The sequence below is a fragment of the Stegostoma tigrinum genome, chromosome 5, assembly GCF_030684315.1.
Source record: "Stegostoma tigrinum isolate sSteTig4 chromosome 5, sSteTig4.hap1, whole genome shotgun sequence".
NCBI lineage: Eukaryota > Metazoa > Chordata > Chondrichthyes > Orectolobiformes > Stegostomatidae > Stegostoma > Stegostoma tigrinum.
In genome coordinates, this window is record NC_081358.1 from 122,584,377 (window position 1) to 122,611,134 (window position 26,758).

At 42.2% G+C, this 26,758-nt stretch overlaps 1 protein-coding gene across 2 annotated transcripts; it reads right to left on the bottom strand.

Moving 5' to 3' along the window:
* Positions 1–413: 413 nt before the first annotated feature.
* LOC132209628 (uncharacterized) lies at positions 414–25,403 on the bottom strand. 2 transcript variants are annotated; one of them, XM_059646380.1, is made up of 4 exons: positions 25,023–25,403; positions 5,305–5,592; positions 2,291–2,404; positions 414–1,424 (listed from the first exon to the last, which is right to left on the bottom strand). In XM_059646380.1, exons 1-4 carry the CDS (start codon positions 25,111–25,113, stop codon positions 1,408–1,410), a joined length of 510 nt encoding a protein of 169 aa, XP_059502363.1. In that variant the 5' UTR covers positions 25,114–25,403; the 3' UTR covers positions 414–1,407. The 2 variants fall into 2 exon arrangements, with proteins under 2 accessions (XP_059502363.1, XP_059502362.1); XM_059646379.1 differs by having other exon boundaries at positions 5,305–5,595.
* Between the last annotated feature and the right edge of the window lie 1,355 nt (positions 25,404–26,758).

The following is a 26,758-nucleotide window of genomic DNA, read 5'->3' on the forward strand; positions in this document are numbered from 1 at the left end:
TAAGTGCATATGTATTTACTTCTGGAAAACTTGACACTAAAGATGAATTCCAGCTCCCTGCTAAATGTGTGCATGGAGATGTAGCTCTGGGATCAGGCTCATCAGTCACACAAGGACCCACAGATCCCATGACCAGTGACATGGAATTTCCATGATGGACAATCATACTCGTTAGAGAGGGACTGCTAACAACAGTGGTTTGCCCCATTGCCTTGCATGTTCGTTTTGCAGCAGGTGGCACATCGGGAAGCCACAAGAAGTTTTGTGTTAAACTGCAATTAAATGAAGAATAAACCACAAGAATGCCCTGAATATTTTTAAAAGCTGTTGTATATTTCATATCCCACAGCATTTAAACAATAAATCAAAATACAAATAATTTCAAAGAAGTTTGTAGATACTGTGATGTCATTCAATTTCATTTTAATATTGGCTTCTTCCTGTTCCTTTCAGCCGTTTAAACCTAGTTCATTATTCAATTGGATTATGGCTGATTTGTATCATTGATCAATCTACCCAGGTGCTCTGTTACCCTTGCCTTACAAAAATTTTATTGATATGTGTGTTTAAATGATATCCTTACGAACATCTTACGGGCTAGAATAGGAATATATTCATGCTTGTGAATCTAATAACTTATAAAATTCTTACCTTTTTCCCTAACATAATTGTGTACATGGGGATATATATAACATTGCATTGCACAGTGAAAAGACAATTTTGGTAAACCTCCTCAACCACCAGGCAGTTCCAGTGCTGTGAGCAATGCTCCTTCAGTCCAACCTCTCCACAGAAAACATGCATATTACATAGTTCTATGTGAAGTCATGGGCATGTACTTGTGCAGTCTCAGCAAATAAACAAGTTTAAACCTCTAATTATGCTTACTGTACTAGTACACAAAACATTACCCAGATTGTCGCACTTCTATCACCTTTCAAGGTGATTGTGCAACACCATTGTGTACTATTTTTGTTTCATCTGTTTTGCTGGCTTTCATATTGTGAATAAACACATGCATTAAATTCTTCCACCTGTAGGTCACAATCCCAAGTTTGCAATTACACAGAGTGCCACATTCCAAATTGACTGGACCTAAAAGACTAAATCTGTAGTGAAACAAACTGGCTCCCAAGAATGATTTGGTTACTATCTCTCATTTGTTGTGACATTAGTGGGTAGTCAATGGATATCATTAACACATCAAATTATTCAGTCACAGAGAATGCATGGCTGTGGCTTGGCAAGTGATTTGTGTCGAAACCCCAAAATGAGCATTTGTTATTTCTGCAGAACTGCTGAAACCTCTTGGATTCTTGTTGAGCACTTAAATTGTATGATAGGAAGCAACTGTACAGGTTCCAGGTGAGCAGAAATGTATCATCCAAAAACTGGAATAGCTAGGGTTTAATCTTCTTTACTTTCTGTCAATTAAGAGAAAAAAAAGTGACTTTAATTTGAACATGGCCATTATGGACAACAAAAACAAACTATTAATTTATTGCAGTTAATTAGTTGATTAAAATCTATGAATCTTCTTTACACTGGCCAGGGTACTATGGTTTAGAGGTCCTTGTGTAGGATGGATTTGAGTGGGAAATGGTTCAGGGTCTTTTCATATTAACGCCAATGAGAACGAAGACAGCAAAGTATATCTGCTTGTCATCCTCCAATTTTTAATCTGCTTAAAAGTAGAATCCCAGAATCAACCCGCACAGAATGTGGCCATTTGGCCCATTGTGCCTGTGTCATCTCTTCAAAAAGTTAGTTCCATCCCCTGGTCTTTCGCCATGGCCCCATGATCTCCTCCCTTCCAAGTATTTGCTTGAAGAATAACAAATTCTGGAATCACAGAATTCTCATGGCACAGAAGGTGACCATTTCATCCGCTGTGTTTTGCACTAGCTTTCCGATGAGCATTATGACATAATTAGAAATTGCTGGAAAAGCTCAGCAGGTCTGGCGCCATCTGTAAAGAGAAACCTGAGTTAACGTTTTGAGGTCGAGTGATCTTTCCTCAGAAGTTCTAGGATTTCTCTCCGCAGATGCTGCCAGACCTGCTGAGCCTTTCCAGCAACTTCTCTTTTTGTCTCTGATTTACAGCATCCACTGTTATTTCAGTTTTTATTCACTATGACTTAGTGCTATTTGCCTGTCTTTTCCCCATACTCTTACAGATAGTTTCTACTTAAATAATTATCTAATGCCCTCTTGAATGTGTTACAAACCAATCCAACACATGAGTTGCTTGTAATTAACATAAACAATAATCACGTGATTTTCAACGTACTTATCTCTGTCACTTCAGAAGCCACAGTGTCATCTGTTTTCTCTTCGTTTGTCTCCACCTCCTCAAACGCAGGGTCAACATTTATCTCACTTTCCAACTCTTCTTCGACCTTACCTGGAGACAGTAACCAAGTAATCTGAGTCAAATTGTACATGCATCACCCTGATACATTCTTATCTCGCAGCCGGCTAATCTTCCCAAAAGCTTTTCCCTGAAATATGAAAAGGTGCTGACCTCAAGTACAGTTTGGAACTAGGACAGTGCCAGGGGCTTTATAAGTTGCCTCACTACATCTGGTGAATAGAACACTCTCCAGCCACTGTCCATTGGTAGTGTTTAAGATGGTGGATGAGGTACTGATCAAAGAGACCATGTGGTGTTGGATGGTTTCGAGCTTCATAAGTCTTGTTGAAGACATACTTATGCAGCCGAGTGAATTAATGGTGATGATTGAGTGATAAACATGGGGCCAAACACCGGCAATGATCCTTTGAAATGAGCAACAGAATTTTTTTTAAACATTCAGAAGAACACAAAACTTATGAAGACCAAGAACATAAGATATAGGAGCATTAGTAGGCCATGCAGCCCATCAATACTGCTCCACCATTCGATCATGGCTAATATGTTTCTCAACCCCATTTTCCTGTCTTCTCCCTGTAACCTTTGATCCCCTTATCAATCAAGAATCTATCCATCTCTGTCTTAAATTCACTCAATAACTTGGCCTCAGTGGCATTCTGTAGCAATGAGTTCACTGGCCTCTGGCTAAAGAAATTCTTCCTCATTTAAGTTCTAAAGGGTTGTCTCTTCACTATGAGACAATGCCCTTAGGTCCTAGTATCTCTCCACACCCACTCTATCCAAGCCTCTCAGCATTCTGAAAGTTTCAATGCGATTCCCAAACCCCCATCCCCCAATCCTTTTAAAGTCTATCAAGTACAGACACAGATTCCTCAACTGCTTGTCATATTCCAAGCCTTTCATCCCTGGGATCGTTCTTATAAACTTCCTCCAGACCTCCCTTCCAAAACCAACAAATCCTTCCTTAGATATAGAGCCCAAAACTGCTCACGATATTCCAAATGCAGTCTGACCACAGCCTTGCACAACCTCAGCAGTTCATCTCTGCTGTTGTATTCCAGCCCTCTTGAAGTGAATGTTAACACTGCATTTGGTTTAACAGGTCTTCTAAAAGATTGCACCTTTGACATTCCCTTCATACTGCATTAGAAAGTTGGCCTTGATTTTTGAGCTTGAGACTTAAAGAGAAATTTGTGACCAGAATCTTCTGATACAGTGGCATGAAGATCAACAACTGAGTCATAGCTAACATGGAGCAAGTTAATATTGTAGGTCCTGGCAACATCTGGTTAACTCTGCCCAAAAATTGTAACGGAAGTAGTGGAAAGAGAATGTTTTTATTTGTTTAGTATTTCTCATTAAATCTCTTTTGAAGTTGAATCTGTTGCTGTGCATGTAAACTGGCAGCCAATTTATGCGCAGTTAGATCGCATGCAATCACATCTGTTGATGCATAATTTTTAAAGTGACTCATGCATCATATCAGCACTTCCTTTTACCTTTCTGGGTTCCTTCTAATTTAGATAAAAGTTAATAGCCAATTTTCATCTTTTATCATTGCACTTAGTGAAAATTTTGGAGACTTTGTCCTTGATCTCTGAGTACCTGTTCCCAGTTAAAGCTGTACGGTTGGAATGATTATTCATAAATGACGATTGTAACATCGAAGGGTTACTACTTATCCATACTTGGGGATGAATGCTCTGCTGACATGGCACGGTGGCTCAGTGGTTAACACTGCTATCTCACAGCACTAAGGACTAAGGTTCAATTCCAGCCTTGGGTGACGGTCTGCGTGGAGTTTGCACAGTCTCTCCGTGTCTGAGTGGGTTTACTCTTAGTTCCTCTCACAATCTAAAGATGTGCATGTTAGGTGGATTGGCCATACTAAAATTGCCCTGAAGTATGCAGGCTAGGTTGGTTAACTACTGATAAATGTGGGATTACGGGGATGAGGTGGGATGCTCTTCGGAGTGTTGGTGCAGACTTGATGGGCTGAATGGTCTCTATTTGCACTGGAGGGAATCTGTGACATGAGTTCAAAATTTCACCAGGACATTGGAGCTGGGGGAGGAACATTGGATTTTCATTCATTTAGTCAATAAATCTGGATCAAAATACTCCTCACAATGATCATAAACCTGTCAATTTATTGTCAAAGTATATCTGGATCATATAAGCAATAGGAGCAGGATCAGGCCATTCGGCCTATCAGGCCAGTTGTGCAATAAGATTGTGGCATATATTCATTTGATCATTATTCGGGGATATGTGATATCTTGGCTAGGCCAAGATTTATAATTGATCCCTAATTACCCCTAAGAAGTGGTAGTGAACTGCCTTCTTGAACCACTGCAGCCCATGTGCTGTTGGTTGACTCACAGTGCCTGAGGGAGGGAATTCCAGCAGATTGATGCAAGGACAGTGAAGGGACAACGCTATATTTCCAGATCAGGATGGTGAATGGCTTGAAGGGAAACTTGTAGGGGGTAGTGTTCCCATGTATCTGCAGCCCTTGTCCTTCGAGATGGAAGTGGTCATGGGTTTGGAAGGTGCTATGTGAGGATCTTTAGTAAATTTCTGTAGTGCAGAATTTTGATTAACTTCTCGATTACCTTCTGAAATGGTCACATGAGCCACTCAGACAAGGATGGGCAACAAATGCTAGCCTTATCAGTGAGCTCACAGGCCAAGAACGAACCAAATAACAAACATTAAATATTGATAAACCATGTAAAATGCTGATCATTAGAATGAATGTTTCATTTCTAATTAGGAATCTCACATTTGTAAGCTTTGTGGTATAGCTGGTACGCTGGTTTTCATTTTTCTAAACCCATTCACAAAATTCCTTTCAAGACTGGCCAACCCTTTTGCATTCAAGCCAGTGGAAATCATGGCTTGTCATGACAGCGACCCAGGTTTATTACCTTCAGTCTGCCCTTCCATCCCAGAGGGCTGTATCTCGCCAATATCGTCTGTGTCAATAGGAAACGCTGCTTCCAGTGGAGCTGCAGGAATCTCTGGCTCTTCCACTGCAGCCACCGAACTGCGGCCAATCTCAGGGGCCACCTCCAAATCCCCAACAGCTTCAGAAGGACTTGGTTCACTGGTGACAACCTCAGCAGGGGCAATGTCAAAGTCTTCAGCTTCTGGTAGCTGGGATTGATCTGGAATTGTTTCACTTCCGCTGGCAGTCAGGCCGTTTCTGTCCGGAGCTACTGGTACATCCCATGGATCATAATATGCATTAAGGGAAAAGGACAAAACAATAAGTTTTGACTGATTAAAATGCTGTACTCCCATTCATTTTGTGGGTTTTCTCGAGAAAAAAATCACAAGTGTTTGGAGCGAAGGCCGTTTGTCAGGTGAGGCTCTGAAAGCTTGTGATTTCAAGTAAGTCTGCTGGACTATAAGCTGGTATCATATGGTTTCTGACCTTGTCCACCCCAGTACAACACCAGCACCTCCACAGCATTAATTAAGGCAGTGACGCTAATCCACCTCTGTGGAAGTGAGCCAAATGGGATTAGAATAGTTAGGTGTGTGTTTTTGACTCAATGAGCCAAAGGGCCTTTTCTGCGCTGTATGAATTTCTATGAGCATCTGGTTATTATCACGTGGGAGCCTTTACAGGGCAGATTATCGACCACGTTTCTTACAACAGTGACTGGTTATCGAAACTTTGAGATATCTAATGGTGAGGAAAAGTGCTTCAGAAATACAAGCATTTTCCGAAGCTAGTCACGTTCCATTTTGCTTCCTGTTTTTTTGGTGTGTACATCACTGGCTCCTATTGTTATTAAAACATGATACAGAGCGAAAACTCTCTAACTGACAACAATTCCAGTGTGAGAATTAAGCCGCTGTTTAACACTTGGCAGAACCTGGGTCCACCAGTATTAATTTATTCAACACACTTGCTCAATCTTGCGGGCATCACAAATTGTTTGACTTGGCATGATTCTGTATGAAAGTCTTAAACATAATAGCTTCCAATCGGTGGACAAAGCTGTGTTTCATTATTTCAGGCCACACTGCTGACAGTTCTGTATAAAGGGGTCTTTACCAGGATGGTAGCCAGTGACTAGTAGAAGTTCCACAGGGATCAGTGATGCGACCTCAACTAGTCACATTATAGATTAACAATCTGGTTGAAGGAACTGAGGGCTTTGTAGCTAAGTTTGAAGTTGACACAAAAATAGATGGAGGGACAGGTAGTGTTGAGAGAGCTGCAGAAGGACTTGGACGGGCTAGGAGTGTGGACAAAGAAGTGGCAGATGGAATACAATGTGGGAAAGTGAGAGGGAGAATGAATTTTGCTGGGAAGAATAGAGGCATAGGCTATTTTCTAAATGGGGAAAAGTTCAGAAATTTGAAGTACAAAGGAACTTGGGAGCCCATGATCCTCTTAAGGTTAGCATGAAGGTTCAGTTGGCAGTCAGGAAGGATTGTACCAAGGTACAAGTGACAATATATTAAATAAATAACAAGTGCAAAGTTAGCATTCATTTCAAGAGAGCTGACATACAAGAGCAAGGATGTACTGCTGAGGCTGTACAAGACTCTGGTCAGATTGCATTTGGAATATTTTGAGTCCGTATCTAAGGAATAAAGTGCTGGCATTGGATGGGGTCTAGAGGAGGTTTACAAGAATGATCCCAGGGATGAAGGGCTTGTCTTATGAGGAGTAGTTGAGGACTCTGTGTCTGTATTTGATGGAGGTTAGAAGGATGAGGGCGATCGGATTGAAGCTTACAGAATACAGATAGGCCTGGACAGAGTGGACATGGAGAAGATGTTTCCACTAATAGGAGAGACTAGGACCTGAGGAGCCAGCATCAGAGTGAAGGGATGACCTTCCAGAATTAAGTTGAGGAGGAATTTCTTTAGCCAGAGCGTGGTTAATCTGAGTAACTCATTGCTACAGAGGGCTGTGGAAGCCAATTCATTAGGATAGAAAAGTTCTTGATTAGTAAGGGGATCAAGGGTTACGGGGGAAGGCAAGAGAAGGGGGTTGAGAAACATATCTGCTATGGTTCAATGGTGGAGCAGAATCAATGAGCTAAATGGCCTAATTCTGCTCCTATGTCTTATTGTTATTTGGTCTTATGCACTCAGAGAAGTGGGAGATGTTATCCCACTCATTAGGACAGTGGCTAAACTGTGATGAAGAAAAATCTAAAAGACTTACTTTTTTAAACAGTACCTTCCACGCTCTCAAACATTTGAAACACTTTAATGGGAGGCAGCAGTATAGTGGTAATGTCACTAAGCTCATTCATATCCCATAATGGTAGCTGCTCAATCATTCAATGAATCTGGAGTGACAAAGCCAGTCTCAGCAATCAGAGAGGCAGTGGTGCTGTGTCAGGTCACTGGCCTAATAATCCTGAGCCTCAGGATAATGTTCTGGAGACATGGGCTCAAACCCCAGCACGGCAGATGGTGAAATTTGCATTCAATAAACAAGCCGGAATTAAAAAGTTAGCTTACAGGCGATCATGTAACCACCGCCAATTGTTGCAAAAGCCCATCTGATTCATTAATGCCCTTTAAGGATGGAAATTGCCTTCCTTACCTGATCTGATCCACAGATGACTCCAGACCCACAGTGATGTGGTTGATTCTCAACTGCCCCCTCACCAAATTATGGATGGGCAATAAATGTCAGCCTAGTCATATCACATGAACAAATAAAACAAACATTTTCAATTGTCAGGGAAAAAAGACCCCATCTGGTTCACTATTTGTGGGTGTCCTTACTCCAAGCAGACTGTAGCAGTTCGCCATCACTGTCTCAAGGGCAACTACTGCTGTGCAATGACACTTGGCTGAGCCATGCCCACATTCCATGGGTTAATGAAAAGAAAGTGTCCTTATTTAGCCTGATTAACAAATGACTCCAGACCCACTCCAGCGATGTGTTTGACTCTTAACTGCCCTCTGAAATGACTGAACAAGAAACTCAGCTCAAGGGAGGTAAGGGGTGGGCAATAAATGCTGGGCTTACTAGCGCTGACCACACCCCATGAGGAACATAAGAAAAACCCAATAACACAGCTTTTTAAGAGTTATAATGTTTAGAAGTGCAAGATCAAGGTGCCACTTTTTTAGATGAAACATTATGTTGCTCACTCAGGTGAATGTACAAGATGCTATCGCCAGTCTTTCAGTGGGTGAACTTGAAGAGTATTGTGGCCAATCTTTACCAATTAACTAACACAACTTAAAAACAAGCTTATCTGCTCCTTTATCGCACATTATTATTTTTGCAAATTTGCTCTATATAAGTTGGTTGTTCCATTTCCTCCACACTTGGAAAACACGTTTCTGACCCTTCTGAGGAACAAAACATTGACACTGATTTCTCTCCACAGATGGTGCCAAACCTGCTGAGCTTTTCCAGCCATTTCTTTTCTTGTTTCTGATTTCCAGCATCCGCAGTTCTTTCAGTTTTTACTTTATTGACTGCAAAGGTTTGGGATTGGGAAGAAATCTCCAGCAGCAGGCGGTGATGGTGGGCGAATGTAGCTGGAGAAATGGAATGGATGTTCTCTGGAACAAAAGGGTATCTTTGGGAGAAGGAGGCTTTTAGGGGTACAAGGACCAGAGAGGCAGACAGACAAAGGATTTCTTGACCAGACATAAGCCACAGGCTTAATTGTACGTCTTCTGTGTCTAATCTTCATTTGCTCTTTGTGCTTTTAATGATATAATGACAGCCTGTCCCATGACCTTTTAACTATTTGTGTATTCAAATATCATGTAACAGAATGTTCTGAGATTATGAGAGGTGCTACAGAAATGCAAGTATTCAATTTCTGGTAGACAGCAATCAAACTCTCCAGGTTTCTGTAGACACAGTCGTCAACCTACAATGATCATTCAGGAGTCCCTTGCTCAGACTGTAATTCCCCTCCCATTGAAATGCAACAGGCTGAAGATTTGAGCTTTCTTATGCCAGCAGTGAGGATTTTGAAATACACCAAAACAGAAAGTGCTGGAGAAACCCAGCAGGACTGGCAGCAGAAAGAGACAGAGGCAACAATTCCAGTCTGTTATGACTCGTCTTCAGGGCTTCGATTCTTAACTCGGGTCCCTGGCGTGAAATTCTAATCAGGCTCAGAGAATGGTAGGGGTGGAGAAAGTGGAAGCTGAGTCGGTCCTCAATACCTACACTTCATGTTTTCTATTCTTGTGTTTTTTGTGGAGTTGCCTGAATCTTCTGCACATCACACCCAGTCTGTTCTGAGACAGTTCTAGTTAATTTGGAAACTCTGCCCTTGATAAAACACTTGGCATCGTAGATCACACATCAGATGGGACCTGGTTTGCATCCCACAAAGGTCTGCTTCACAAAATTCTTCAGTTGATCTCAAAAGGTTTTCTGCTTGTTTCATTGGGATTAGAAGCACCAAAGAAGACAAAAGCGTATTTGGGCTATGAAGGCATTCAATCAGTTTCAGTTTGTTTAGGGATAAATTTTCAGTCCAATTGTAAAAGCAGATTGGAATCAGAGATGTGTAAAGGCAGGTTAGGAGTACAGGAGCTACACTATTCACAAGATAGAGCTAGCCTTGGGCAAAATACAGATAATGCCTGTGAAAACTGTGGGAAAACAGCTGATTATATAATTTGTATGTGGTAATGTTTTGGGTAAAGATCAGAGGCTTCTGTAATCCGCCAGAGTTAGTTTTACACTTCAGTGATAAGACTGTATCTCCATGCGTGTGCACATAACAAACTGAATTGTGAAGTCCCCTATTAAATTATCACATTGTATGAAAACAGGGTGTATCCCGGCATTCTCTTAATACAGCAGCATCTGTAGCTTAATACACTTTTAATACAGCAGCAAGTTTCATTTAACAAAACAAATCTTAAAAATAACAAATAATATGAAGGACTTAGATGTACGTCATAGCGCTAAGAAGTAAAAGGGTAATGGGGAGAATGCAGGAACAGGGGACCACTTTGGATGATCAGCCAGGGTCATATTGAATGATGGAGCAGGCTTGAAGGGCTGAATGGCCTACTTCTGTTCCTATTTTCTTTCAGACAGTTTAACAATACAAAAACCAAAAGAAATCACTGTGTACTTTACCAAATGCTTTCAATAGCAACACACAAAGGTTTAAATTCTTCAAACATAGCCTGTTGTCAAATGTAGTCACAGGTACAAGCCACAACTAGCCAGAAATTGGAAGAGTTGCTTAATTTGTGTATTGTCACATTTTAGATCAACTTCAACTTCTCTTGATGAAGAGACAAGAGATGCCAATACTTTTCAATGAAATTGCTTGGTGTTAGTACTCAATTTGGAGACTACCAATGGTTATACACTGCAGGCTGTGACTCCACAACGCCCTGGAATTAGAAGCCTTGGAAGAAACATCACCTTTTCTTCCTCTGAACTGATTGTCCTCTTATTCTGTTTGGGCAATGAAGTTTGAGCTGGCCCAAGAAATATTGCTCACGTGTTGTCTCCTCTGCTTTGCATTCTGGGTAGCAGAGGAGAGTCAAGGTTTACAAAAGCTATGACTATTGTACATGTCACTGAAACGTGACGGTGGCCCTGAATGGTAGAATCATTCGCATTTGTGGGCACATCCTGTGCAATATGTCTTAGCTACATTGGCACATACAATGTCCTGCATCTATCATACTAACTCCCAATGGCACTCTCAGCATAGTGGGCACAGTTTGTGTAGGTGCAGGCTGGTGGCTTTAGCACCTGATTGACAGCCAAGAGTAGCTATGTGAAGGGGTCAGGTTGTGAGGGACCTGTGTGTCTGCAGCATGTTAAGGCCAATAGTGAGGACTGCAGCAATTTTCATGCGACTGCGTCAATCTCACCAATGTTGCACTTCTCTCTTACAGAGTCATGCAGCACAGAAACAGACTCTTTGATCCAGATTTTCTAAACTAAACTAACCCCATCTGCCCGCATTTGGCTCATATCCCTCTAAACCATGCCTATTCATGTACCTAACCGTATGTCTGTTAAATGTTGTATCTCAACCTGCATCCATCACTCCCTCTGGTAGCTCATTCCACATACAAACTACATTCTGTGTGGAAAAAGTTGTCCTTTAGGTCCCTTTTAAATCTTTCTCCCCTCACCTCAAGCCTATGCCCTCTAGTTTTGAACTCGCCCACTTGTCAGGGATGGGCATTCCTGACTAAGTGTTCACTGAAGTCCTTTAAGGAAGGAAGATGCCATCTTTACCAGGACCAGCCTACATGTGACTCCAGATTCACAGCAATGTGGTTGACTCTTAATTAGGGATGGACAATAAATGCTGGCCTAGCCAGCAATGCCCACAATCCCATAAATGAATTTTAAAAAGTTACCACGTGAAAAAACATTTTAGTTGAAGATTGGTCACCAGGGACTGGCTGATGATACTGACTTTAATGCTTCATTATTGGTGATTATGCCTTCAACTGAGCAGGACCTGAATTCTGGAATTTTCTCTCTCTCTCACTATCTCTTTCTCCTTTCAGACACGCTAGCTCTTTGACCGAGCTTATGGTCAGCAGTCTCAAAATCTCCCTATGTTGTTCAGTGTCAGATTTTGCCTGACAAATGAATCCTGTGAAAAGCCTTGGGATGTTTCCCTATCTTAAAAAAAGCTACATAAACGTAATGTTGTTGTTGTGCTGTCATCATGACCAACAGATGAATAGACGTCTGCTTTGTTTGCAGACAGTCAGAGGTTCCACATGAGATGGTGATAATCCATTGAGAAGGAGAAAAAATAAACTAAATAATTCATCCTGTAATACAAACTATTTGCAGATCTCAGTGATGAAATCAGATCTTTGTTTACTTTGGCCGGAACAGGCCACAAAAGTCACAAATTAGTCAACAGCCTCTCTTCAGTGTTTAAAAGTAACTGTATTCAGCAAAACAAAGCCCAATCGAGATGTGCAAAATAAGAATTCGGATGGCAGCAGCTGAAGGACTGAGTGCTGAGGGGGGGAGTTATCATGTTTTAAGTAAATACCAAAATAGCCAGGAAATTATTGGAAAAGAGAAGAAAGTTTGGCTATTGTTGGTCTGTGTAGCTGCCTCTGAACTGTATAACCTTGCAAACATGATAGAAGCTTTCCAGAAATGTTCTGGTGAACAGCCTTTGTTTTCCTAGTTTAAGCTACATAAGATTTTAATGTCAACTATTACTTTGATTCTTTATTTTTCTACTTATTCTATGAAATAACGTTTAACTTTTTAATTGGGTTCTCTTGCTAATTCTTGCCAAAATTATTTTGTACACAGGTACCTTAGTACCTAAGATGGTGCAATGTGTGGTGACATTATACACTTTTCACTGTAACCCTGTACTGTATTTGTGGGCACGCAACAATAAAATCTAAATCCAACTCTAACATTGGGAGGAGACAGTGGTTTCATGACAATGTCACTGGAGACATGGGTTTATATTCCAACTGTGCTGTAGCAGTAATTTACAATTAGTAAATAATGAAATCTGGAATTGAAAGCTAGGCTCAGTTATGATGCCATTAACTATCAATTTAATAAAAGTGGGTGGAAACTGAGCATATGGTTATGTGGCAGGAAGAATAAAGGCCATTAACTGGAGAAAGGCTGAAGATAGCTGCAGCACAGAGGGATTTGGGGGTCCTTGTCGATAAATCACTAAAAACTATGATATTAGTTTCAATCTATTTTCCCTTTTACGAGTGGGAACAGTTTCTCTCCAAACAGTCTGCTCAGACCCCTCATAATTTTGAAAGCTTCCTCTCTCCAGGAAAACAATCTGAACTTCTCCAATCCTTCCTCATGACTGAATTTTCTCATGCCTGGAACAATCCTTGTAAATTTCGTTTGCACTCTCTCCAATGCATTCACGTCCTTCCGAAAAGTACTCCAGCTGAGGTCTAACAAGTATCTTTGATAAATTCAGCACAATCTCCTTGCTTTTGTACTCCATGGCCCTACTTATGAAGCCTAGAACATTGTGCTTTATTAATTGCTCTCTATCTACCCTGCCTGTAGAGATGTATGCATGGAGGCCCCAGGCCTTGCTGCCCCTGCACACACTTTAGAAGCAGTACTCTTTATTTTATACGATTTCTCCATGTTCTTTGTTCTGATATTGGTCATCACTCTGAAGAAGGAGGAAATGATCACAGAAATTCCTCTCTTGCCTTGGCAGGGGGCAAGTGCCACAGGACTGGAGGAAAGCTAGCGTGGTTCCATTTTTGTAAGGGTGGTTGAGATAAGCCAAGGAGTTACAGACAAGGAAAACTCACATCAGCAGCAGGGAAACTATTGGAGAAAATTCTGAAGGAGGGAATTAATCTCCATTCAGAGAGGCAACGTTTGATCAGGGATAACCAGTGTGACTTTGTCAGAGATAATAAAATGTGAGGCTGGATGAACTCAGCAGGCCAAGCAGCATCTCAGGAGCACAAAAGCTGACGTTTCGGGCCTAGACCCTTCATCAGAGAGGGGGATGGGGTGAGGGAACTGGAATAAATAGGGAGAGAGGGGGAGGCGGACCGAAGATGGAGAGAAAAGAAGATAGGTGGAGAGAGTATAGGTGGGGAGGTGGGGAGGGGATAGGTCAGTCCAGGGAAGACGGACAGGTCAAGGAGGTGGGATGAGGTTAGTAGGTAGATGGGGGTGCGACTTGGGGTGGGAGGAAGGGATGGCTGAGAGGAAGAACAGGTTAGGGAGGCAGAGACAGGTTGGACTGGTTTTGGGATGCAGTGGGTGGAGGGGAAGAGCTGGGCTGATTGTGTGGTGCATTGTGGGGAGGGGACGAACTAGGCTGGTTTAGGGATGCAGTAGGGGAAGGGGAGATTTTAAAACTGGTGAAGTCCACATTGATACCATTAGGCTGCAGGGTTCCCACGCGGAATATGAGTTGCTGTTCCCCTTCCCCAACTGCATCCCTAAACCAGCCTAGTTCGTCCCCTCCCCCCAATGCACCACACAACCAGCCCAGCTCTTCCCCTCCACCCACTGCATCCCAAAACCAGTCCAACCTGCCTCTGCCTCCCTAACCTGTTCTTCCTCTCACCCATCCCTTCCTCCCACCCCAAGCCGCACCCCCAGCTACCTACTAGCCTCATCCCACCTCCTTGACCTGTCCGTCTTCCCTGGACTGACCTTTCCCCTCCCCACCTCCCCACCTATACTCTCTCCACCTATCTTCTTTTCTCTCCACCTTCAGTCTGCCTCCCCCTCTCTCCCTATTTATTCCAGAACCCTCACCCCATCCCCCTCTCTGATGAAGGGTCTAGGCCCGAAACGTCAGCTTTTGTGCTCCTGAGATGCTGCTTGGCCTGCTGTGTTCATCCAGCCTCACATTTTATTATCTTGGATTCTCCAGCATCTGCAGTTCCCATTATCTCTGACTTTGTCAGAGGGAGGTCATGCGTAATAAACCTGGTGGAATTCTTCAAAGAGATGGCCAAGTATGTAGATGAGGGCAGGGCAAGTGATACAGTTCATTTGGATTTCAGCAAGGCCACTGACACAGGCCCACAAGGGAGACTGATAAAAAAGCTAAATGCACGTGGGATCCAGGACAACTTGGCAACTTGAATCCAAAATTGGCTAAGTGGCAGGAGACAGAGGGTGGTGGTAGAAGATGTTTGCGTGACTAGAACCCGGTGTATAGCATCAGTGCTCGGTCCCTTATTGTTTGTGATATTCATAAATGATGTGGATGAGAATGTGGGATGGATGTGTGATAAGTAAGTTTGTGGATGACATTGAAGATTGGCCAGGTAGTGGACGGAAGGTTATAGAAGGGTGTAAACAGACTGGCCAGATGGACCGATCAGAGGCAGATGGAATTTATCCCTGGTAAATGTGAGGTAATGCACTTCAGAAGTAACAAAATGAGTTAGTACTCAATGAATGGCAGGGCACAAGGAAGCTCAGAAAAACAGAGATCTTGGGGGGCCTTATCCAGGGATTCTTGGAGATGCCAGGAGACAGATTAATAGGGTAGTTAAGGCATGCAGGATGCTTGCCTTTAAGAGTCGAGATATAGATAATAAGAACAAGGAGTTGATTGTTGGAACTGGACAGGACTTTGGGTAAACCACAACAAGTATTTGTAGTTCTGGGAAGTCCCTCTTTACAGCTTAACCTCGGTCACCTTTAGCATTGGTCTTTACCAACTTGTTAATGCCCTCTTGAAGTTGTATACTGTCCTCCTTATAGTTAACAATGCTTCCAAGTTTTGTGTGATCTGCAAATTTTGAAGTTGTCCCCTTTACACCAAGGTGTACATCGTTAATATATCTCAGAGACAGCAAGGAACTCAATACCGACCCCTGGGGAACTTTCTAATAAACCTTCCTCTAGCCTGAAAAAGATCTGCACTCTCACGGCTGCGTTTTAGTCACTGAATGCCACGGCTACTGAGGAGTAAATAGGGAGACTCATGCAAGATCAGCAATTATATTCCTGACATCCTGAGCAAAATGTCCTATTTTCTGACCAAGAATGGCGGGATGAGATTCTCACTAGTGAGCAGCAAGAGTTTTATTTGTATGCATTAATGTTTATTAACATCTCGATTATTACCTAATCTCGCCTCATTGATATGCAATTTCCCCTTCTCCAACCCACTGGATAGAAATTAGATAGAGACAGTTCCTGATGTGAAAATCAACGTGTGGCCCAGACTCTCTGCCTGCCGCTCCGGACCTCCATCTTGGACACCAATCACCAATAGATCAGGGCAGTCTCCATGGGCGTTGCTCATTGAGTACATTTAAGACTGAGATAGACAGGTTCTTGATTATCCAGGTGATCAAGGGTTACAGGGAGAAAGCAGGAGAATGGGGTTGAGGAACTTATCAGCCATGATTGAATGGCAGAGCAGACTCAATGCGCCGAATGGCCTAATTTCTGCTCCTATGTCCTATGGTCTTATGGTTTTATGTGCAACCTTTGTCCTGCCCAGGGTGCCCTCTAACTCCCATCAGCAAAGTGGGCACCAATTTCTCTCTATCTGGCATGTGCCATACAGGGCAGCTGCAGACTGCCAGTGCCTCGGTTCAAAGACGGTGTTGGTACCAGGAACCCTAGGAGATCTGACCATGTACAGAGGCCCACCTACAGTGAGTGGGAGAATACAATGAGTGAAGGCACTGTAGGTGAGATAGCATGAGAAAACACACTCTGGTTCGTGGAGAGAAACCATTGGTGAAACCCTTCAAACTTGACACTTTGCTGATTTCTGGTCAAATCTAGCCCTCTGTTCCATATCACGCAGCAGTTTTTTTTATCCTTTTCTTCTGCTGAATAGTCAATGAGCTCAATAGTCCATTGTGCAGCCAACACCTTTTTGAAAGCCCATGGACACCACTCCAACAGCATTACCCTCACCAAATTTCTCTGTTACCTCTTTCAAAAAATCCCCCCCAAAAAACCCTTGATTGTTCCTGAACTAACCAATGTTTAATATTGGGGTATGGGAATAAGGAATTTGAAACAGAAACAAATCGCCAATAATCTTAATGAACGGTGGAGCAGATTCAAAGTGTCAAATGGCCTAATTCTGTTGTTATTTCTGATGTTTGTAAACTGACTGGTCTGAATTACTGGGCTTATCTGTACACACTTTGTTGAACAAGGGCAATACATTTGCAATTCTCCAAACCTCTCCCACTACCTTTTGTCCTTTAGGGAAGGAAACCGCTATCCTTACATGGTCTGGCCTACGTGTGACTCTAGACGCACAGCAATACGGTTGACTCTTAACTGCCCTCTGGGCAATTGGGGATGGGGCAATAAATGCCTGGCCAGTGACGCCCTCATCCCGTGAATGAATAGAGAAAAAAAAGCCCAGAGTCTCAGGAAGACTAAAAAATTATTAACAGTGACTCCACATTTTCCTCATTTCCTTCAATATCCAGTTCATCCAGCCTCAGTGCCTTGTCAATGTTAACTACCAGTGGTTTATCCAACGCCTACACCTTATCTCAGTTACTGAATTTTCTTCTCAGAGACCTTGGCCTGGATAGCCTCTGATTCCTTGCTGAAGACAGATGCAAAGTATCCATTTAATACCTCAGCCATTGCCATTGCCCTCCATGTTAAATCCTCTTTTTGGTCTGGAGTTTTACCACCCTTTTATTACCCTTTTACAATTGGCAATAAGCTATTGATGTGCTTTTTTTTAAATATTCATTATGTCTTGGAAAGTTGGCATCGCTGGCTGGGCCAGAATTTATTGTTCATCCCTAGTTGCCCTGGAGAAGATGGCGAGGAGCAGCTTTCTTGAATCATTGCAGTCCATGTGCCACACAATCCCATTCGGGAGGGAGCTCCAGGATTTTGACTCAACAACACTGAAGGAACGGTGATATATTTCCAGGCCAGGATGGAAAATATCTTGGAGAGGAACTTGCAGGTAAGGTGTTCCCATATATCTGTTATCCTTGTCCTTCTGGATGGTAGTTAACATGGATTTGGAAGGTGCTGACTAAGGAGCCTTGGTAAATGCCTGTGATGGATCCTGTAGATGGTACACACTGCTACTACCGAGTGTTGGTGGCAGAGGGAGTAGATTTTTGTAGTGACAATCAAGAGTGCTACTTTTTCCTGAATGGCATCAAGCTTCTTGAGTATTGTTGAAGTGGCACCCATCCAGGCAAGTGGGGAGTATCCATCACAGCCCTGACTTGCGTTTTATAGATGCCGGACCATCAAGAGGTGAGTTACTCGCTGCAGTATTCTGAGCCTCTGACCTGCTCTTGTAAGTACTGTACTTATACGATAAATCCAGTTCAGATTCTGGTCCATGGTAACACCAAGGATGTTGATAGTCAGGAATTCAGTAATGGTGATACCATTGAAAGTCAAGGGGCAAAAATTAGATTTTGTCTTGTTGGAGATGGTCATCATTAAATAGAATGCTTTGCTTCAGGAAGGCAGCTAACCACCAGCTTCTCAAGGGCAACTAGGCCTGGGCAGTAAATGCTGACCCAGCCAACAATGCCTACATTCCACATCTGAATTCAACATTAAGCGCATTTTTTCTTCCTAATCTTAATTTCCATCACCATTTTAACCAGGAAGCTCCTCATATGTTTGCCCTACTGTTCAGTTTTGAAAGCGTATACTTTGATTTCATCAGAACCATCTCCTCTCATCAGCATTTCCTTCCAATGTTTGGATCCAGTCGATCTGGCCCTGCCCTGTTCTTGCCCTGTTAAAATCAGCTCTGGCCCAGTTATTCATTCTTACTGTTGATTCTTCACTGTATTTCTTCCCACCTAGACCTCATGATACAATGATCACTGTCCCCTAAATGTTGCCCCAGTGGACCACCTAATTGCCAAAAAAACAAGTCCAACAGTTTCCCTTTTTAACTGGACATTCTGCCAAAGCAAATTCTCCCCAACACAATCTTGGAGAGCCCTCTCTGCCCTTTACACTAACCCAGTGTTTGGATAATCATCTTTTCTATTTGTTTGTGGGAAGTTGGCTGGCCAGTATTTCTTGCCCATTCCTGGTTGCCCTTGAGAAGGTAGTGGTGAGCTGCCTTCTTGAACCGCTTCAGTCTTCCTGCTGTAGGTTGACCCACAATGCTATTAGGGAGGGACTTCCAGGATTTTGACCTAGCAACACTGATGGAACGGTGATATATTTCCAAGTCAGGATGTTGAGTGACTTGGAAGTGGTGGTGTTCACATATATCTGTTCCACTTGTCCTTCTCGATGGAAGTGGTCATGGGTTTGGAAGGTGCTGTGTGAGAATCTTTGGTGAATTTCTGCAGCGCATCTTGTAGATGGTACACACTGCTGTGACTGAGCATCAGCGGTGGAGGGAGTGGATGCTTGTGGATGTGGTGCCAATCAAGCGGCTGCTTTGTCCTGGATGGTGTCAAGCTTCTTGAGTGTTGTTGGGGCTGCACCCATCCAGGCCAGTGGGGAGTATTCCATCACACTCCTGACTTGTGCCTTGTAGATGGTGGGATAGACACAGGGGAGTCAGGAGGTGAGTTACTCACTCATATTCCTAGCCTGTGACCTGCTGTTATAGCCACTGCATTAATGTGTTGAGTTTCTGGTCAATGGTAAACCCCAGAATGTTGATAGTCTAGGATTCAATTATTGTAACACCATTGATCGCCAAGGGGTAGTGGTTAGATTGTCTCTTTTTGCTGATGGTTATAGCCTGGCATTTGAGTGGCACGAGTGTCACTTGCCACTTGTCAGCCTAAGCCTGGCTATTGTCCAGCTCTTGCTGCATGTGAACATGAACTGCTTCGGCATCTGAGGGGTCACGATTGGTGCTCAGCATTGTGCAATCATCGGCAAACATCCCCACTTCTGACCTTAGTTTTAAAAGCTTTTACAGTCCATTTTTCATGTTTTTGCTACATTGTGTTTGTATTCTGTTCTCCCATTCCTTATTAGTTTCTTGGCCTTCCTTTGCTGGATTCTAAAAGCTTCCCTGTCCTCAGATTTATTACTATTTCTGCCATCTTATAAGCTTTTACTTTTAATATTATACAATCCTAAACTTCCTTTGTCAGTGTCAGTTGACAGACATTTTATTAATTTTAGCATAACGCAAGGATGTAGCATTGCTGTAAATTATGTAATAATTCTTTAAAGGCTATTCATTGCCTACAAACGGTGATGCCTGTTAAACGTATTTTCTGAATCCAGCCTAGTTAATTTGTGTCTCCTGCTTTCATAATTTCCTTTCTCCAATTTAACACACTTCCCTCGAAATGAACTGCATCACTTTTGAATGTGAAGTAAAGTTCTGTCATATTGTTTAAAAACAGAAAGAACTGCTGGTGCTGTAAATCAGGAGCAAAAACAGACGTTGTTGAAAAAGCTCAGCAGGTCTGAGGAAGGGTCACTGGACCTGAAATGTTAACTCTGATTTTTTTTTTCTTTGCAGATGCTGCCAGACCTGCTGAGCTTTTCCAGCAACCTCTGTTTTTGTTCGATTATATTGTGGTCACTCATCCCTAAAAGTTCTTTCACAGCAAGATTATTAATTAGCCCATTTTCCTTACTTAATACCCAACCAAATTATTAGTAATTGGCTCTTTAACATGCTGTTCTGGAAAACCTTCCCTAACACTCTGCAACCTTGCCCTCCACAGCTTTGGTGCTCACTGGTTCACCCAGTCTATTTTCATTCACTTGTGGGATATGGGTATCACTAGCTGGCCAGAATTTATTGCCTGTCCCTCTTTGCCCATGAGCTGAGTGGCTTTCTAGGCCGTTTCAAAGGACAGTTGAGAGTCCACCATGTCACCCAGGATTTATGTATTGCTCATGCTATTAGATTCCCTCATTTCCTGGTTTATACCATACCCCACACTGCTGCTACTGTTTCATGGCTAATAAATAAATCCAACCAATATCTGCTTCCCCATGTTGTTTTCTTGTTCCACTCCATCAGATTCCGTGTATGTTTGCCCAGTCTGATGTCCTCCATTTTAATAAACTAAGACCATGTCACACACCTCTAACAGCTTTTCCTTCTTTTCTGCCCTTACTATGTATCAAATATCATTGAATATTCCTTTCCCAGTCCTTGTCACCATGCAGCCACATCTCTGTAATAGAAATTACATCATAACCAGTTATCTCAACTTGTTTCTTTAGATCATCTATCTTGTTGTGAATGCTGTGTGCATTCAGGTAGAGTGCCCTTAACTTAGTCTTTTGATATCATTCTGCATTCAAGGCATACTCAATGCTCAGATTCATTTACTCCTGTCTTAGTCTCCCAAAAGCTTTTCTGCTTCCTGTTACCAACTTAATTTTCTTCCAGTTTGGGTTACCTCATAGGTTCCCATGCCCCTGACAAGTTAGTTTAAACTAAACCCAATGCCACAAGCAAGTCTCCCTGTGAGAGTATGAGCTTCAGTCCTGTTAAGATGTAACCTGTCCAGCTTTTACAAACTCACTTTCCCCAGAACTGATCCGAATGCCTCAGGAATCTGAAGCCCTCCTCCTTGCAACAGTTCTTCACTCATGTGCTCAATCGATCAATCATCCTCTGACCTCTCCTCTGGAATTTTGCTCTTTTGTCCAAATTTAGACCAAGGCTGCAATTAGGCCTGGAACAGAGTTGAGTATAATGCAAACTAAGCATTGGTGAGCAGGTTATAAATGCAGATTATGCTCCCTGACATCATTTTGCTACTGATGGAGAGTGGACTGACAGGACACGCATTAGAATTCAATTAAATTCATTTCCCAAGCTGAGAAACATGTCAGATCTTATGGCACTATCGGAAATATGAGCCGAGCGTCTCCCCAGTGCCCTGGCCTATTTATTTCTCAAACAGCATCACTTAAAACGAATTGTTGGGCCATTGTCACAATAGTCATTGTGCAATCTCACTGTGAGCAATTTAGCTGCTGTGTTTCCTACATTTCAACAAAAAGCCTATGGTACTTTGGTGAAATCCAAAATGAGGCATCATGATTTGGAGTGATGCGAGAATCTGGGCCTCACTCACACAGGTCACAGTTGAGGTGAATATGATTGATACATTTAAGAAGAAGTAAAGTAAGTACAAGGAGAAAGAGGGATAAAAATATTTAAAGGACATTTGGATAGGTACACGAATAGAAAAAGTTTAGAAGGATATGGCCAAAGGCAGGAAGGCAGACGAGTTTAGTTTGGGAAACTTGGTCAGCATGGACATGTTAAACTAAAGGATCTGTTTCTTTATGACTCTAGTATGTTAATGGGATGTGCTTAAGTGGCTTTTGGAGAGGTAGACACTGGGATTGACTGGTGGGAGTGAAAGGCCTACCTCTGCTACGTTAATTATGCATAATTCTAGATTAAAAAACATTGATTACTAAGTGTACACTGGTCACATCTGTGGGCCAGCTGGTATTTTGTAGTCTTTGGAATTATTCTAACATAATTCTTCCTTTAAATTGATGTCTATTCTAACACATACAATCTGGGGGCTATTTCATTTTGCAATTTTTACAACAAATTCTGCAATTACTTGGCTGCAGGGAAATTATTTACCTATTAGTCAATCACCGACTCCTTTTCCATCCATCAACAAAAATCCAGCTCTGCCACTGTCAAAAGATTCACAGCAGCTGAAGGTGTAAATGAAGTTTGCTAACTGTTAATGTTCATATTTTGTTTCATCCATCCCAAGGTGAGGAATGGACATGTTGTTAAGTTATTTTAGTTTTCATTACCTTTTGCTCCATTCTGACCCCTGATCCTTTCCCTTTAGGTATTTTTGTGAATACCGTTTCCAATGAATTTTGTGATTTAAGCGAAATGTCTAGACAAGCTGCCTGGTTTGATAATAGGTAAAGCACTTCTGAGCTAAGATCCAGAGAAAGAGAGAGAGAGGAGGGGACAGGTGGAGATGTCAGAGAACAGAAACAGATTCGGTTCTAAAGAAAAGATCCATACCAGCAGATGTGCTGTTCATCAGCTGTAAAGCAGTCCGAGGGACTGGGAAAAGGCTCCTGAGTTTCTTTTTCTCTGTGTTAAGTGGTAAAATTCAACGAGCCTGTTGTGCGCTTGTTTCTGACATATACAGATAAAATTACATCTGGTGAATACACAGAAATTGAAGAAATTACATGCTGTGACCACATTAGTTCAGTTAAAAAAAAGTGAAGGTAGGAATAATACTTCGCTGGGGTTGAGTGTCTGTAACGGATATTGCTGGGAAAAAGGGTTGATTCTTTTTCTGTTGTTTTGATAAAATCTTTCTAAACTGTCATATATATTTAGATTTGCTAAACAATAAAAAAACAAAGAACTGCTGATGCTAGAAATATGAAACAAAACCAGAAACCCAGTTTTGAAGAAGGGTCACTGAATCCAAAATGTTAACTCTGATTTTTCTCCACAGGTGCTGCCAGACCTGCTGAGCTTTTCCAGCAATTTCAGGTTTTGTGTAGCTTTGCTTATTCCTTTTTGCATGTAATAAACTTTGATGTTCTTTTGGTAAAAGTACATTGGCTGCCTCTTGAGAGTGACAGGTGACTAACCACCATAGAAACCAAATTGCAAAACTAAAACTTACACAGCCAGGTACGCTGAGATATGACTGGTCTATTACATCATCAGCTGGGATCACGACATAAGCTACTGAACAAACAACAAGCTGTATTTGCATGCCATCTCTAACATCATAACAGGCTTCACAAGATTATCCAACCAAATTTGAGATTTAAGAAGATTTTAGAAAAGGTGACCAAAAACTTAACGAAAGGAAAGGCCATTTAAGAGAGATAGAGAGAGAGAGAGAGAGAGAGAGAGAGAGAGAGAGAGAGAGAGAGAGAGAGAGAGAAGCAAGGAGTATAACAAAAAATAATAACCTTAATATGTTTTCAGGATCTTGGAATGTCCCAAAGTGCTTCACAGCAAGTGAAGTACTTTTGAAAGCATTGTTGTTGTAATATAGGGACAGAGATTAAGGAGTTAATTCCAGCAGCTGAAGGCATAGCTGACAATAGTGGAAAGTTGATTACTGGGGACCTATAAGCATAATATTGAGTCTAAAGTACAAGAACAGGCCATTGGAACCAAATATGCTCGCTTTATACTGGCCTCTTCCAGGGCCCTTTGTCTGCTATATCAATTTACCATTCTATCCTGCTCTTGGCAACATCATGTGAAGTAGGGCATCTGAATTAAGATATCCAATGTTAAGATAGGCAAGCATTCTCTCACCTGGTGCTCGACTTTTCATCACTGAGACCAATTGTTTCTTTAGCGATTCCTTGTCTTGCTCAGCATCAGTTTATCTCCAGCTCTATAACTGAGTCTGGGACTTGAGCACAACTCCAGCCTGGCACTCCCAGTGCCTTTTGGAAGGAGTTGCAGCTGTGTCTGAGACCTCGCTCTGTGTGTGATACCGAGGAAGTGCTACACTGTTGTAGGTGCTTTCTTTCAAATAGTGCATTAAACTGCTGTCATTTCTGGCTTCCCAAACGGATGTAAAAGATCCAATGGGCATTATGTTACGGAAGACCAAAGGAGTTCTTTTCATCCATGATAACTATAGCACACTAAGTGATCTTTATTACATTGCTATTTGTGGGAGCTTGCTGTGAACAGATTATTCGCCAGGTTTCCTACATTACAACAGTGGTTACATTTCTAAAGCATGTCATTGACTATAAAATACTTCAGGACATCCCGAGGTTGTGCAAGGTGTCATATAAATTCGAATCTTTCTTTCTGCCCAATCACTCCGGGATCTCTCACTGCTGTGTTGTAATGCTTTCCGTTTGTACTTAATGGTTTGTCTTTCTCTCAGCTCCAGTGATCTGTTCATCTCCTCTTCACAATACAGCCAATAATACTTTCTTCTCTAACTAAAGACTCTAAGTTGGAGTCCAGCTTCATTTAACCTCACAAGGGACTCCAGAGAAAATGTACAAACCTTCTTTAATTGTCAAAAACTTCTATCAATCCCAAGAGCGATAAAATAAAGCATGATTTCAACAAAGGCCCAATACCGTGGAAATATTGTATATTTGGAACAAAACCCTTTTCAAATGTAAAAATAAATTTATCCTGGGACAAGGAAACTATAAACTGTGTTAAGGTGGAAATCCAGCTTATTTGGCTTCGGTTTACTCGACAAAGTTACAGTCATCTGAGGGAGCACTCACCACATCTGCTGCCTCCATTTCTTTCCTCCAGTTTGGAGCTTGGTCTGTTGCTGTCCTGGAACTGGGTTTGCGTGCTGCTTGAACAACCCATGAAGCCTGCTCAGGAAACTGCCTGCAACAGAGCCAATTCTGAAACTGCACCTGAGAGGAAAATATCCAAAGGACTGAAGGCGGGAACAAAGAAACAGCCTTTCCTGGGTGCAGCCTCCCTCTTTCTGCAAGGCAGCTGGGAGAGGGAGCGGCGCAAAGGGAATTATTGACCAGTGTGGGGCCAGGCAACAAAGCAGCCAAGTTGCTTGTGCAAAAATCCTGGACACCTCTATCCCTTCGTTAACCTCTTTTCTGCTTCAGCAATGACACAATGATGTGTGCTGTGTTGTGATCGGTTGCTATATGAGCTGGGTAATCTGCCTGACTAAAGAAGGATTGATTTACATCACTCTGACAGATAATGAACTTGTAAAGGCAAAGGACTGCACATCAGGATGGGCAGCCCAGTTCCTGACAGCTATTACTTCAAATGCTTCCGGTGTCTCTCCTCTTTAGCTTGACACTGTCTCCTGTTCTGCTAGACAGTTTCCAAACAAGGGAGAATGTCCAAAATGAAGGGATTGACACATATGTGAGAGAAATTGTGCTAACGCAACAGTGGAGAAGAAAAGGGCACACACCAATGTGCAAAATCGAACAGCAATTTGGAGCAAGAAAGAATTGCTACTGTGGGGAGATGGTGGTGTAGTGTTAATGTAATCCAATAATCCAGATCTGCAGGGTAACATTCTGGGGATATGGGATCAAATCTCACAAGCGATGGTAAAATTTAAACTCCATAAAAATCTGGAATACAAGATTAGTTTAACCAGTTTCAATTGCTATAAAAGCCCATCTGGCTCATTAATGTCCTTTAGAGAAGGAAATCTGCCATCTTTACCTGGTCTGGCCTACAGGTGACTCCAGACCCACAACAATGTGGTTGACTCTTATCTTCTCTCTAAGCTGCTAGGCATGTTCAATAAATATTGGCTTCATCAGTGGCGCCCGCATTCCTAGTGCAGATAATAAAAGTAATGTTGCCACCAGATGAGTAACTTACTGAAACAGTCACTAATAAATCCAGTTGGGATTTCTGGATTCTTCATATTCGGAACATGGTGAGGATATTAGATTTTGAGTAACTGAGGTGACTAAGACACTGGTGAGACATCAATCAGAGTGTTTTGTACAGTTGCAGGCACCGCATGAGAGGGAAGATACGATCACATTGGAGACCGTGCAGGAGTGATTTACGAGAATAGTTCCAGGGAGGAGAAACTTAAGGGATACGGATAGATTGAAGAAGTTGGGACACTTCTCCCTTTTGGCTGACAGCAGATTTGTTCGAAGGTTTCCAAACTGCAAGCATGCTGAATAGAGTGGATAGGGAGAAGCCGTTCCTGCTCATGAAATGATAGTGAACTAGAGGGCACAGATTTATGAAACGACCAAATGTGATGTGACAAAAGATCTTTTCATACAACAAATTAGAATCTGAAACACACTGCCAGGAAAAACGGTGGCAGGCACATTCAATTTAGGCATTCGAGCTGAGCTTGGTTGACTATTTGGATAGAAGTAATGTACAGGGGCACAAGGGATAGCAGGAAATTTGCACAAGATAATAATGCCCATTTGAAGAGCTGTTGTGGATACAATGGACTGAATGGCACCGAAACAATTCCGAGATTCTGCGGAGAGCA